The following is a 15391-nucleotide window of genomic DNA, read 5'->3' on the forward strand; positions in this document are numbered from 1 at the left end:
GCTCCCTCTGCACAAACCTTTGGGCAGACACAAGGGGCAGGCTGCTGAGAGGGCAGGGGCTGTCCCCCCATGGTTCCCTGCTGTTTCTTTGTGGCCATGCTGGCCCCTCTGGGTAAGTGAACTCAACCCAGCCTTGAGCACCTCCACTGATCCCGCTGCTGCTCTCCCAGCTGTGTAGCCAGCTCCTGGCAGTGCTTCATCCTGTAGAGCTTTCTGCATGGAGGATCAGCAGTCAATGTGGGGGCAATGGGAATGCCTGAATCTTCTGCAATGCCCATCTATTTGTCATTCTTTGTGCAGCCCCTAGATGGTTCCTGGTTTTGGACTCAAAGAGCCCAGGAATGCACCTTGCCTATTGAGGAGAGATTGGAAATTCACCTGCTGATCTGAAGAGCTGTCCCATGCCTTGAACTGCTCCCTTGGCTGCCCAATGCCTTCTCACCCTTTCCCAACCAACTCACAGTGCTTAGTTGAGTTTTTTCCAATTGTTTCCTCTTCCTCACTGCTCCTACTTTTCCTTTCCAGTGTTAGCCCTGGAACAGTCTCCAGACATGGTGATCAAAGAAGGCCAGTCTGTGAATCTGGAATGCTCTGAGAAAAAATCCTCCAACACAGCTATGTACTGGTTCCTGCAGCCTTCAGAGAAGAATTCCAGTCTGACCCAGTTGGTTTATGCAGTTCAAGGTGCCAATGTAGTGGTGGAGAAGGGTTTTGAGAGGCATTTCAAGAGCAGCAAGATAGAAGGAGACAGTATCAGCCTCTCAATAGAACATGCCTTTCTCAATGACTCTGGCACATACTACTGTGCTGAGGGTGATCACAGTGGTGAGACTGCTGAGGGAGCTGAGCACAAACTTATCCCTGCACAAACAGGACCTGCTTTCCACCTTGTGGGTGCTGCACGAGGCAGGGTGATCACTTCTTACTCCTTAGCTGCTCTGCTTCCTAGCCTTGCCTCCCTCCTCTTCTCAGATGCTGACAGTTTATTTGTCCATCATTGTCTCCTTGCCACTCCAGGCCTCTCTCTGCATTTAACTCTTATTTGCATTACACTTGCTTTTGTCAGCCCTTCTTCTCCTCTCTGTCTCCCTTTCCTTCCGTAGCTTCTTCTTTGTGTCTTCAATCTGCACTCCATTGTCTTCCTCTTACTTAACTCCAGTCAACCATGCTCATACTTCTCACTGTCAAACAGGAAAAATGCTTGTGTGGGAAGTTCTTGGTGCACCTGTGCATAAAGGCAAAGCCTGGCAGGTGTGGAAGTTTCCAGCACCGTGGGGCAGCTGCCCACATGCTCCTCTGCTCCAACGCCTTGTCTGTGGTTGTTCTGTGGCCAAGGAATAGAAACAGCAGAGCACAAGCCTGTGCTTACTCTGGTAAGGTGTTCAGTGGATCCCTAAGTCCTCCATGCAGAGTGGTGGCTGGGGCAGGATCCACCTGCCTTCCAGCCCTTGATCCACATACAGTTTATCTTCAGCAAACATATGATAAAAAATACAGGTCGCATTAGCAAGCTGAGCAGATAACAGAAATTTCCCACAGGTTACAGTGTTCTGCACATCAGTGACTCAGATGAAGGGTAGAGAGTGTCCTTATCAAATTCCCTGATTACACCAAGTTAGGAGGAGTTTCTGATACCTGAGAAGGCTGTGCAGCCCTTCAGATGGGCCTGGACAGGTTGGAGGGATGGGCAGAGAGGAACATGCTCAAATTCAGCAAAGGCAAATGCAGGGTTCTGCACCTGGGGAGGAATTGCTCCATGCAGCAGCACAGGAAAGCACTGACCATCTGGTATTGAATATTAGTCCCGATGTTTCCGGGAGTGTCCTGCCTGGCTTCTTCTGGCCTTTGCTGCTGGACCAAAGGCGGCAGCTGTGGCGTTTTTCACCCCAGAGATATACCTTTGGCCAGCTGGGTGCTGCAGCTGGGCACTCGGAACAAATCCAGGCAAAGTAGGAACTCAGTTTACCTTTGGTGGAAAAGGTTCAAGCGACAGTGAAGAAAAAAGAAGTGGCTTCTATCGTAGAGTCTAAATCCAGAGTTTTATTTCAGCATGGTAGACCTCTGAATGTGGTAACAGCTCACTGATGGACCCCAGCCGCATGGTCTGGTGTCCTTTGAAGTCCCGGGGACAGGGGGAGGGGAGAGACAGGTGAGGGCCAACCAGGTGTGAGGAGGGGAAGGCTCAAGGGATAAAGACACTTGGACAGGCCAATGAGCCCGGACCTGAGGGGCATCTACACACCACACGACGCCTTGCTGGAATGTTAAGATTGATGGACAGCTCTTAGGCAGGAGGGCAAAAGGGGGAGGGGGAAAGGTTGGCACACCGGAGGGGGTTGGGATAGGTGAAACAGGAAATCTCACTGCAACAATCTGGGAAGCAGCTCTTCAGAGAAGGACCTGGGGGTCCTGGTGGACAAGAAGCTCCCCATGAGGCAGCAATTTGTCCTGGTGTCCAACAAGCCAGTGGTGTCCTGGCATGCATTAGGAAGAGCATTGCCAGCAGGGGGAGGGAATTGAGGCTCCACTCAGCCCTGGTGAGGAACATCTGCAGTGATGTCTCCTGTTCTGGGCTCTTTTATTGGAATATGATCCCAATATTGCCCGGTGGAATGTGCCTGGGCTTCTCTGGCCCTTGCTGCTTGTCCAGAAGTGGCAGCTGTGGTATTTCACCTCAGAGACACCTTTGGCTGGCTGTATGTTGCAGCTAGGCACTTGGAAGAAGTCCAGGCAAGCAGGAATTCTGTTTTTACCTCTAACGGAAAGGCTTTAGGCGAGGTGAAGAGGAAGAGGAAATGGATTCAGCCAGAGGGTTCATCCAGAGTTTTATTCCATGGTCACAGATCTCCAAATCTTAGTAACAGCTCCAACAGAATCCCGACCGCATGGTCCCGTGTCTTTGTAAGCACGGGGACAGGGGGAGGGGAAGGGGTAGGTGAGCCACCAACCAGGTGGGAGGGGGGGAGTCTCAGGGGACAATGACACCTAGACTGGCCAATGACCCCAGGGCTGAGAAGCATCTTTGGAACTTCACCAACCAGACGACGTGCTTGCTGGGATGTTAAGATTGACGGACAGCACTTAGCAAGGGGCAAGGGCGAGGGGAGGGGAGAAGTTGGCGCAGCTGAGGGACTGGGAAAGGTGAACCAGGATATTGCTTCACACCGCAACACTCTTTGGTGCAAAAGAGACATGGAGCTCCTGGAGAATGTGCAGGACAGGAGATGAAAGGTGATTACTAGAGTTGAGCACCTCTGTAGAGAACAAAGTCTGAGGGAGCTGAGTCTTTTCTGCCTTGAGAAGAAACAACTAAGTGGCCAACTCATCAATGTCTAGAAAGATCTAAAGGCAGGGCTCCTAGAGGTGGATCCAGATTCTTCACTGTGATGACAAGCACTCGGACAAGAGGCAGAAAATGATGCACAGCAAGTTCCACCTGAATCTGTGCTAAGAGCTTTGCAGTGTTGAAGACCATGCAAAGGATGAGACATCTTCACTGTGATGACAAGCACTAGGACAAGAGGCAGAAAATGATGCACAGCAAGTTCCACCTGAATCTGTGGTAAGAGCTTTGCAGTTTTGAAGACCATGCAAAGGATGAGACTGTCCAAAGAAATTGTGGAGCCCCTCTCTCTGGATATATTCCAGAACCATGTGGAGACAGTTTTGTGCCATGTGCTCTGGGATGACTCTGCTGGAGCAGAGAGGATGGAGCAGTGACCCCCTGAGGTCCCTTCTTGGCTGGCCCATCCCATGATTCTGTTCTGCATAACACACACCCGTGCACAGCACAGGCCTGCTCAGGGCACTCCAAGTGGTTCCCACCCGGCAGATTCCCATGCTAATGTCCAAGCTTCCCAGCACCTAAACACAGGGCCCCACACAGCAGCCATGCCTCTTCAACATCACTGACTCCTCAAATCCTGTGTCTTCTGCAAGGCTCCCTTTGGAGACCCTGGGGGAGCATTCCCTAGTGTAGGGAGACACAAGAAGCTTCCCTCAAAAAGCTGTGAGACCCCATTGGCTCCTTCCCTGTTCCTATGTCTGTTCCTGTGTCCCTGATCCCCTCGTCCCTATTCTCCGATTGACTGTCATCTTTGTACTGCCCCGAGTCCAGAGGCAGCCCCCAGGCTCCTGTACAGAGACAGTGAGACTCTCTGTGCTGGGGGTGCTGGGCCCTGAGCATCTCACCAGGTGGCTGAATTGAACATCTCTGGATATTATGCAAAGCTCCTTTTTGCTTCCTTACCCTGGACTATGCTAGCAACAATTCAGACTGCTACAGCTCCCCATGCACTGCCCTGCCCTCTGCTCAGCCCAGGGAGATGAGGGCAGGGAGACCCTTTTCATGGAGACCCTTTGCATGGACACATCAGGCACAGCCTCCTCTCTGCTGCAGTGCTGCTCATGGTGCTGGCAGGATTGGGGTTCCTACAAAGCAGCCCCATCTCTTTGCTTTTTTCTACAACTACTGTAGAGGGATCTGGGGTCTTCCCTGAATCTTCTCTAGGCAGCTTGGGGGAATGAATGCAATGGGACACACTCAGACCTGCAGCAGAAGACTTGGGAGGGGCTGCAGGCATTGCTGCTCTCCTCTGCTGGCAGCACACAGGGGAACATCTTCAGTGCAAAGCCCTTCAGAGCCCTGGGCAGTCGGATCACTTGATGGCCTGTGTGGGCCAGCCTCACCCTGCAGTGCACACAGCCCAGCACGGATGTGCAGAGTCTGTGCCAGAGCTCTGTGCCCAAACTCAGGGCACACAAACTGCGAGTGTCTCTTCCTGCCTGCAGGGATTTCCCACTGCCTTGGGCAGGTGAGCAAGGCTGGGTGCAGGGAAGAGGACAGGACATGGTTTTCTCCAGCTTTGTCCATTTGTGTCCTGGTGCTCTTTTGCACAGTGCTGCAATCAAGAGGCAAGGATTATATCTGTTCTTCTCTGGTACAGAGAAGGTCAGGGTGTATCCACACATCCTGTGGGGCACACCCTTCTCTGCAGAAATCTCTCCAAAGTGAAGTGTCTCCCAAAGGACAATCCCAGTGCAGGACCACAGGCAGCCTGTTCTCTCCTGGAGATTCCTTTCTGGAGTTAGAGAAGAGCAGCTACAGAACTATTCTGTGCCAGGCTCCAAGAGACACCAGCTCTGCAGGTCAGCAGCTTCTCCCATCCCTGGACAACACGTCAGGCCTGACTGGGAGAAGCAGAGATTCCACATGGCAGCTTGCAGGGCTGGGACTCTGTGAGTGTGAGGGAGGCTAGGGAGGAGACATACAGCGGGACACAGACACAAACATTCATTCCTGAGATCTCCTTGTCTTCCCATCAATTTCTGCCACTTTGTGCATCCCTGTGCACACACTCAGGCTGCCACACAGCCCCATCCTGCTCCGTGGTAGCTCTGAACTAAGGCACCTACTGAAGTGCCACCTACTCTTGCACAGCCACGCTCCCACACAGCAGGAAGCCAGAGGAGCAGAGTACAAGCAGCTCATGACTGCCTGCAGGTGTCATTCCCCACCGTTCCTGGGCAGCCAAGAGCCTTGGTGACATTTCAGCCTCCCGCTCCCTGCCCTGCCCACCCTCAGAGAGACGTATCTCTTCCTCTCCACCCCTCCTCTTTCCACACCTCTGTGTCTGTGCTGGCACCAGGGGCAGGTGCCTGGAAGGAGGGGGCCTTTCTCCATGCATTTCCACCGCTTCCTTGTGGCCATGCTGCTCCCTGTGGGTAAGTGGGCATTCCTCCCTCCTGAGCAGCTGCACTGGAGCTGCTGCTGCATCCTCAGCTCTGCTCCCAGTTCTGGCACTGCCCCTTCCCAAGGCATCCAGGGGGAGGGTTGGCAATGAAACAGGAGAATTTACCCACGACCTATTGAGTCATAAAACTCTGCAATGCTGCAAATTTGTTTTTTCCTGCCCCATTTTAATACTTCATTTGAGTGTACCAAAGTCATTTTTTCTCCAAACAGATTTAATGTTGTATTTGAAGTTGGTTTGTTTGGGGATTTTTGATCCCATGTGCCTTTTTCAGAGAAGCTCTGCACTGTCCCATAGCTTTCTGATATCCTGGGGCCATTCCATCTCATGACATACTTCAAAGATGTGTATTTTTTGTCCTCTTCAATGCATTTCTCTTCTCACCGTTCATCTCCTGTCTCTCCAGGCTGGGCCCTTCAGCAATCACCAGATTCAGTGGTCCGGGTGGGAGACACCGTCACTCTGGAATGTTCTGCATCAGGGCAAACATTTGTAAACATGTTCTGGTACAAGTTACCCATGGAGAAGGATGCCAGAATGCAGCTGGTTGTAAATTCAGTGGAAGGCAGCAAAGCAGATTTTGAGAAGGAATTCCAAAATCGCTTCCAGAGTAATGGGACTAGGAACAACCATTTATCTGTGAAGATCCAGCATGCCCTGCTCAATGACACAGGCACATATTTCTGTGCTGAAAGAGATCCACAGTGACTCAAAGGCTAGTGCAGCACAGCACAAACCTTTCCAGGCAAACAGGGATCTGCCACCAGCACACACTGAGCCCTCTTTGAGAGACCCTAGTTTTCTTACTTCCCCTCCAGCTCTTCAGGTAAAACACGATATGACAGTCTGTCTGTCCATCTATGTGCTCATCAATCTGTCTTTACCTTGGTCTCTAGCTGCTTTTCTATTCTTTCCCATCTCTGAATCACCTTCTGACTCTCAATTCTTCTTATCCTCACTGTCTCACCTCCTTTATCTCCCATTCAGATTGTTTCTGACTCTGCGCTTTTCATGGCTTTCTGTCTGTCCCCCTGACTTTTCCTCTCCGTCCTCTCATACCTAGTCCCTTCCTATTTCCTGTTCCCTTCTTCCTCCATCTCTGCTTCCTTAGTAGAATCTGTAGCATCAATTCATGGCCTGGGAAGCAGGACATGGAACAGTTCACACAGAATTTTGCTTCTCCACCAGCTGGAAAGACAAAGCCCACTGGTCCTTGGCCCCACTGGTCTCCAGGGAATCAACACACAGCCCAAGTTACAGCCCTAACCTTTGGCCTGAACTCTCAGATGTTTGAGAATTCTCCCTGCCCACAGCAGGAGACTGCCCAGGTGAGCCAGGGAATGTCCCTGGTGACCAGGACAAGGACCAGGAGGAAGAAGTCCAAGTGGAGTTTTCAGCAGGGGTTGTGGGTGTTTTTGAGCATCTTGTCTGGCCCATCCACTACATCACCAGCTCCTTGCTGAAAGTCACAAGGGTGCCCTGACTTGCTTATTCCTCTTTACCTCCAGTTAAAAAAGTGCACAAGTGGCCAGGGAAATCCTCACCTAAATGTTCATAATCCATCAAGAACAGAGGCTGGAAATTCCTTGCTGGAGTGTGAAGCACAGGCTTGGTCAGGGGAGCTGCAGCTCATGCCATAGCAGTGGGGACATGGAGATGCTGTCTGGTGCTCAGGTTCTTGTGGGTAAAGCCCAGTCAGCTACTGGGTGTTACAGGCACTCCCTCACTACCCCTTGCCCGGGTGGGATGGGGAAAAGGGTAGAACTGACAGGTTGAGATTCCCATGCTTCCCTCCACACCCACCCACACCCAGCCTGCCCCTTCCACCTGCTGCATCCCTGCAGGGTTCCTGGTTTCCTGCAGAAACAGAGTTTGTGCTGACACACAGTTTGTGTCATTGCCCAGGGCTCCCAGCCAGCCAATGCCTTCTCTCATTCCTTGGCCAGCCCCACCCCGAGATGTCTCACCCTCACTCACTGCTCCCTCTGCACAAAGCTTTGGGCAGACACAAGGGGCAGGCTGCTGAGAGGGCAGGGGCTTTCCCCCCATGGTTCCCTGCTGTTTCTTTGTGGCCATGCTGGCCCCTCTGGGTAAGTGAACTCAACCCAGCCCTGAGCACCTCCACTGATCCCGCTGCTGCTCTCCCAGCTGTGTAGCCAGTTCCTGGCAGTGCTTCATCCTGCAGAGCTTTCTGCATGGAGGATCAGCAGTCAATGTGGGGGCAATGGGAATGCCTGAATCTTCTGCAATGCCCATCTGTTTGTCATTCTTTGTGCAGCCCCTAGATGGTTCCTGGTTTTGGACTCAAAGAGCCCAGGAATGCACCTTGCCTATTGAGGAGAGATTGGAAATTCACCTGCTGATCTGAAGAGCTGTCCCATGCCTTGAACTGCTCCCTTGGCTGCCCAATGCCTTCTCACCCTTTCCCAACCAACTCACAGTGCTTAGTTGAGTTTTTTCCCATTTTTTCCTCTTCCTCACTGCTCCTACTTTTCCTTTCCAGTGTTAGCCCTGGAACAGTCTCCAGACATGGTGATCAAAGAAGGCCAGTCTGTGAATCTGGAATGTTCCAAGAAGAAATCCTCCAACAGAGCTATGTACTGGTTCCTGCAGCCTTCAGAGAAGAATTCCAGTCTGACCCAGTTGGCTTATGCTTTTGAAGGTCTTAATGCAGAGGTGGAGAAGGGTTTTGAGAGGCATTTCAAGAGCAGCAAGATAGAAGGAGACAGTATCAGCCTCTCAATAGAACATGCCTTTCTCAATGACTCTGGCACATACTACTGTGCTGAGAGTGAACACAGTGGTGAGACTGCTGAGGGAGCTGAGCACAAACTTGTCCCTGCACAAACAGGACCTGCTTTCCACCTTGTGGGTGCAGCACGAGGCAGGGGGATCACTTCTCACTCCTTAGCTGCTCTGCTTCCTAGCCTAGTCTTCCTCCTCTTCTCAGATGTTGACAGTTTATTTGTCCATTATTCTCTCTTTGCCACTCCAGGCCTCCCTGTGCATTTAACTCCTATTTGCACTACAGTTGTTTCTCTCAGCCCTTCTTCTCCTCTCTGTCTCCCTTTCCTTCCATAGCTTCTTCTTTGTGTCTTCAATCTGCACTCCATTGTCTTCCTCTTACTTAACTCCAGTCAGCCCTGCTCATACTTCTCACTGTCAAACAGGAAAAATGCTTGTGTGGGAAGTTCTTGGTGCACCTGTGCATAAAGGCAAGGCCTGGCAGGTGTGGAAGTTTCCAGCACCGTGGGGCAGCTGCCCACATGCTCCTCTGCTCCAACGCCTTGTCTGTGGTTGTTCTGTGGCCAAGGAATAGGAACAGCAGAGCACAAGCCTGTGCTTACTCTGGTAAGGTGTTCAGTGGATCCCTAAGTCCTCCATGCAGAGTGGTGGCTGGGGCAGGATCCACCTGCCTTCCAGCCCTTGATGCACATAATAGAGTTCAGCTTTACCAAAAACATTCTAAAATTATAAGGTATGTTCACAAGCTGTACAGCTAATTGAAATTTCCAAGAGGTTACAGTGTTCTGTTCATCAGTGATACTGGTGATGGCGTAGAGAGTTTCCTCATGAACTTCACTGGTCACACCAAATTAGGAGGAATTGCTGATAGCCCACAGGGCTGTGCAGCTCTTCAGATGGGCCTTGACAAGTTGGAGGGATGGGCAGAGAGGAGCATCCTGAAATTCACCAAAGGCAAATGCAGGATTTTATGTGAGTGGACAAATAACCCCATGTACCAGCACAGGCTGCAGGCAAAACAGCTGGAGAGCAGCTCTTCAGAGAAGGACCTGGGGCTCCTGGTGGACAAGAAGCTGTCCATGAGCCAGCAGTGTGTCGTGCTGTACAAGAAGCCAGAGGTGTCCTGGGATGCATTAGGAAGAGCATTGCCAGCAGGGCAAGTGAGGCTCCACTCCACTCAGCCCTGTTGAGGCAAATCTACTGTGTTTTGTCCATTTCTGGGCTCCTTGGTACAAAAGAGACACGTAGCTCTTGGACAATGTTCAGAAGACAAGAAGAATGATGATTAGTAGATTCGAGCACCACTTTTGCACATAAAGCCTGAGGGAGCTGGGCCTCTTCTGCTTTGAGAAGAAACAACCAAGTTTCATCAATGCCTACAGCTATCTGAATGGGAGGGTTCCAAGAGGTGGATCCAGGTTCTTCACTGGGATGCCAAGCATGAGGGCAAGATGCAAAAGGCAGAAAATGATGCACAGGAAGTTCCACGCGAATGTAAGGACAGAGCTTTGCAATGTGAAAGACTGTGCACTGTAACAGATTGCCCAAAGAAATTGTGGAGTCTATTGGGAGATATCCCAGAACCATATGGATACAACTGTGCGCCATGTGGTCTGGGATAACTCTGCTTGAGCAGCTAGCCCATCCCATGATTCTGTCCTGCATAACACACACCCGTGCACAGCACAGGCCTGCTCAGGGCACTCCAGGTGGTTCCCACCCTGCAGATTCCCATGCTAATGTCCAAGCTTCCCAGCACCTAAACACAGGGCCCCACACAGCAGCCATGCCTCTTCAACATCACTGACTCCTCAAATCCTGTGTCTTCTGCAAGGCTCCCCGTGCACTGCCCTGCCCTCTGCTCACCGCAGGCAACTGGAGACCCTTTGCATGGACACATCAGGCACAGCCTCCTCTCCGCTGCAGTGCTGCTCATGGTGCTGGCAGGATTTGGGCTTCCTACAAAGCAGCCCCATCTCTTTGCTTTTTACCAGAACTACTGTAGAGGAATCTGGGGTCTTCCCAGAATCTTCTCTAGGCAGCTTGGGGGAATGAATGCAATGGGACACACTCAGACCTGCAGCAGAAGATTTGGGAGGGGCTGCAGGCATTGCTGCTCTCCTCTGCTGGCAGCACACAGGGGAACATCTTCAGTGCAAAGCCCTTCAGAGCCCTGGGCAGTCGGATCACTTGATGGCCTGTGTGGGCCAGCCTCACCCTGCAGTGCACACAGCCCAGCACGCATGTGCAGAGTCTGTGCCAGAGCTCTGTGCCCAAACTCAGGGCACACAAACTGCGAGTGTCTCTTCCTGCCTGCAGGGATTTCCCACTGCCTTGGGCAGGTGAGCAAGGCCGGGTGCAGGGAAGAGGACAGGACATGGTTTTCTCCAGCTTTGTCCATTTGTGTCCTGGTGCTCATTTGCACAGTGCTGCAATAAAGAGGCAAGGATTATATCTGTTCTTCTCTGGCATGGAGAAGGTCAGGGTGTATCCACACATCCTGTGGGGCACACCCTTCTCCTCAGAAATCTTTCCAAAGTATAGAGTCTCCCAATAGAAAATCCCAGTGCAGAAGCACAGGACGCATTTTTTCTCCTTGAGATCCCCCTTTTTGAGTTGGAGCCTGGCAGCAAAAGAACTATTCTGTGCCAGGCTCCAAGAGACACCAGCTCTGCAGGTCAGCAGCTTCTCCCATCCCTGGACAACACGTCAGGCCTGACTGGGAGAAGCAGAGATTCCACATGGCAGCTTGCAGGGCTGGGACTCTGTGAGTGTGAGGGAGGCTAGGGAGGAGACAAACAGCGGGACACAGACACAAACATGCGTTCCTGAGATCTCCTTGTCTTCCCATCAATTTCTGCCACTTTGTGCATCCCTGTGCACACACTCAGGCTGCCACACAGCCCCATCCTGCTCCGTGGTAGCTCTGAACTAAGGCACCTACTGAAGTGCCACCTACTCTTGCACAGCCACGCTCCCACACAGCAGGAAGCCAGAGGAGCAGAGTACAAGCAGCTCGTGACTGCCTGCAGGTGTCATTCCCCACCGTTCCTGGGCAGCCAAGAGCCTTGGTGACATTTCAGCCTCCCGCTCCCTGCCCTGCCCACCCTCAGAGAGACGTATCTCTTCCTCTCCACCCTCCTCTTTCCACACCTCTGTGTCTGTGCTGGCACCAGGGGCAGGTGCCTGGAAGGAGGGGGCCTTTCTCCATGCATTTCCACCGCTTCCTTGTGGCCATGCTGCTCCCTGTGGGTAAGTGGGCATTCCTCCCTCCTGAGCAGCTGCACTGGAGCTGCTGCTGCATCCTCAGCTCTGCTCCCAGTTGCTGGCACTGCCCCTTCCCAAGGCATCCAGAGCAGGGGTGGGCAATGAATCAGGAGAATTTACCCACGACCTATTGAATCAGGAAACCCTACAAAGCTGTAAATTTGTTTTTTCCTTCCCCATTTTAATACTTCACTTGATTGTACCAAAGTCATTTTTTCTCAATACAGATTTACTGTTGTATTTGAAGTTGGTTTGTTTGGGGATTTTTGATCCCATGTGCCTTTTTCAGACAAGTTGGGCACTGTCCCATTGCTTTCTGATATCTTGGGGACATTCCATCCCATGACATACTTCAAAGATATGTGTTTTTGTCTTCTTCAATGCATTTCTCTTCTCACCGTTCATCTCCTGTCTCTCCAGGCTGGGCCCTTCAGCAATCACCAGATTCAGTTGTCCGGGTGGGAGACACCGTCACACTGGAATGTTCTGCATCACGGAAAGATATGACATACCTGTACTGGTACAAGTTACCCATGGAGAAGGATGCCAGAATGCAGCTGGTTGTAAATTCAGTGGAAGGCGGCAAAGCAGATTTTGAGAAGGAATTCCAAAATCTCTTCCAGAGTAATGGGACTAGGAACAACCATTTATCTGTGAAGATACAGCATGCCCTGCTCAATGACACAGGCACATATTTCTGTGCTGAAAGAGATCCACAGTGACTCAAAGGCTGGTGCAGCACAGCACAAACCTTTCCAGGCAAACAGGGATCTGCCACCAGCACACTCTGAGGTCTCTTTTTGAGTAAAACCTTTTTTTACTTGGCCCCCAGCTCTTCAGAGAAACACATTACAACTGTCGGTCTGTCCTTTTGTCCATCTATCTGCTCATCAATCTGTCTTTAGCTTCGTCTCTAGCTTCTTTTCTATGATTTTCCATCTCTGAATTACCTTCTCACTCTGGTTTCTTCTTGTACTATCTCCACTCATTTCTCTGCCATTCAAAAACTGATACTCCATTTCTTCTTTCATGTCATTCTGTCTGTCCCCATGACTTTTCCTCTCTGTCGTCTCATACCTAGTTTCTTCGTCTTTCCTCTTCCCTTGCTCCCCCATCTCTCCTTCCTTACAATCAGTTACATCAATTCAAGGCCTGGGAAGAAGGATGTGGAATAGTTCACACAGCACTTCCCTCTCCACCAGCTGCAAAGTCAAGGCTCACTGCGGCTCAGCTCCCCACAGGTATTTACCTTCCTCTCCTGCCGCTCTCACTGCAGCACCCATGAGAGCCCTCACAGCTCTGAGTGCTTGGGCTGCTGTGGTGTCCTTCAGGGTCCTGCCTCCCTCTCACAGGTGGTGTTTGCTGTGCTCACAGGGCTGCAGAGAGAAGAACAGCTGTCACACAGCCGGCTGGGACGTGGGGTGGCCAGGCAGGAACTGAACCAGCCCTGTCTGGGGGAGACAGGGAGAGTGCATGAGAAAAGTCAAGGGCCCTCTATGTGGCCTTTATCCCTCATTGCTCCATCTCCCAAGGACTTCAGAGGCAGGAGGGGAGCAGCCATCATTCCTCTGCCTTGCACACACTCAGACTCCCCTGCAAGCTCAGCACAGTTCTGTCCTTCCAACCCCATCCTTCCCTCCACACCCAGCACACCCAGCTTGCCCCTTCCACCTGCTCCATTGTGGGAACTCAGCACATCACTCTGGATGTGCAGAGTTACCGAGAGAACCCTTGGGGGGCTGGGAAATCCTTGAATGTTGCCAGGAGCGTCTGGTGGCTTGACTTTGATCCCTCTAGGGATGTGCCACCTGTTTGAGGACATGAGAGTCACTTAGGAATGGATGGTGCAGGAATGATGTACTTACAGGGTAAAATAAAGATTTTAGGGTTTTTGGTACAGGTGGGTTATGGAGACAAGATGGAGGGATCAGGGAGTGTCTTGTCCTTCTTCTTTCTTCTTCTTGTCATCCATTTTCTGTGGTGATGTTGGCAATTGGGGATTGGTGCATGGTGAAGGTGCAGTTGCTAATATGGGTGAAAGGTATTGGGAAAGAAAGGTAAATATGATGTACGTAGTTTTTAGTATAAAAAGACACAACTGCCCCATGGGTGGTCAGAGTGCCCTTGGCTGCCTTGCAGGTCACACCTCTGCTGGGCAGAAAGAAAATTCTGTAGATAAGAAATAACAAAAAATCTGAAGATAGAAAAACTGAAGAGTCCAGAATAGGCATTTGAAGCGCGGGCGGCCCCAGAACCACCCTACATGTGTCTGGGCAGAGACAGACAGCCGACCGGACACTGCATCCCTGCAGGGCTCCTGGTTTCCTGCAGAAACAGAGTTTGTGCTGACACACAGTTTGTGTCATTGCCCAGGGCTCCCAGCCAGCCAATGCCTTCTCTCATTCCTTGGCCAGCCCCACCCCGAGATGTCTCACCCTCACTCACTGCTCCCTCTGCACAAACCTTTGGGCAGACACAAGAGGCAGGCTGCTGAGAGGGCAGGGGCTGTCCCCCCATGGTTCCCTGCTGTTTCTTTGTGGCCATGCTGGCCCCTCTGGGTAAGTGAACTCAACCCAGCCCTGAGCACCTCCACTGATCCCACTGCTGCTCTCCCAGCTGTGTAGCCAGCTCCTGGCAGTGCTTCATCCTGCAGAGCTTTCTGCATGGAGGATCAGCAGTCAATGTGGGGGCAATGGGAATGCCTGAATCTTCTGCAATGCCCATCTATTTGTCATTCTTTGTGCAGCCCCTAGATGGTTCCTGGTTTTGGACTCAAAGAGCCCAGGAATGCGCCTTGCCTATTGAGGAGAGATTGGAAATTCACCTGCTGATCTGAAGAGCTGTCCCATGCCTTGAACTGCTACCTTGGCTGCCCAATGCCTTCTCACCCTTTCCCGACCAACTCACAGTGCTTAGTCGAGTTTTTTCCCATTTTTTCCTCTTCCTCACTGCTCCTACTTTTCCTTTCCAGTGTTAGGCCTGGAACAGTCTCCAGACATGGTGATCAAAGAAGGCCAGTCTGTGAATCTGGAATGCTCTGAGAAAAAATCCTCCAACACAGCTATGTACTGGTTCCTGCAGCCTTCAGAGAAGAATTCCAGTCTGACCCAGTTGGTTTTTGCAGTACAGGGTGGTACCGCAGCAGTGGAGAAGGGTTTTGAGAGCCATTTCAAGAGCAGCAAGATAGAAGGAGACAGTATCACCCTCTCAATAGAACATGCCTTTCTCAATGACTCTGGCACATACTACTGTGCTGAGGGTGATCACAGTGGTGAGACTGCTGAGGGAGCTGAGCACAAACTTGTCCCTGCACAAACAGGACCTGCTTTCCACCTTGTGGGTGCTGCACGGGGCAGGGTGATCACTTCTCACTCCTTAGCTGTTCTGCTTCCTAGCCTTGCCTCCCTCCTCTTCTCAGATGCTGACAGTTTATTTGTCCATCATTGTCTCTTTGCCACTCCAGGCCTGCCTTGTCATTTAACTCCTATTTGCACTACACTTGCTTTTCTCAGCACTTCTCCTTTTTCTGTCTACCTTCCCTTCTCCAACTTTTTCTTTTTGTCTTCAATCTGCACTCCATTGTCTTCCTCTTACTTAACTCCAGTCAGCCCTGCTCATACTTCTCA

At 51.4% G+C, this 15391-nt stretch overlaps 2 protein-coding genes across 2 annotated transcripts; both read left to right on the plus strand.

Annotated features, from left to right (window-relative positions):
* Positions 1 to 69: 69 nt before the first annotated feature.
* On the plus strand, positions 70 to 6461 carry LOC118685351 (uncharacterized). Its single transcript, XM_036380845.1, has 3 exons — positions 70 to 112; positions 526 to 825; positions 6160 to 6461. Exons 1-3 carry the CDS (start codon positions 70 to 72, stop codon positions 6459 to 6461), a joined length of 645 nt encoding a protein of 214 aa, XP_036236738.1.
* A 1339-nt stretch (positions 6462 to 7800) lies between these two features.
* LOC118685356 (uncharacterized) lies at positions 7801 to 12487 on the plus strand. The gene is made up of 3 exons (XM_036380858.1): positions 7801 to 7843; positions 8257 to 8556; positions 12186 to 12487. Exons 1-3 carry the CDS (start codon positions 7801 to 7803, stop codon positions 12485 to 12487), a joined length of 645 nt encoding a protein of 214 aa, XP_036236751.1.
* Positions 12488 to 15391: the final 2904 nt, after the last annotated feature.

Source organism: Molothrus ater, chromosome 2 (assembly GCF_012460135.2).
Source record: "Molothrus ater isolate BHLD 08-10-18 breed brown headed cowbird chromosome 2, BPBGC_Mater_1.1, whole genome shotgun sequence".
Classification (NCBI taxonomy): domain Eukaryota; kingdom Metazoa; phylum Chordata; class Aves; order Passeriformes; family Icteridae; genus Molothrus; species Molothrus ater.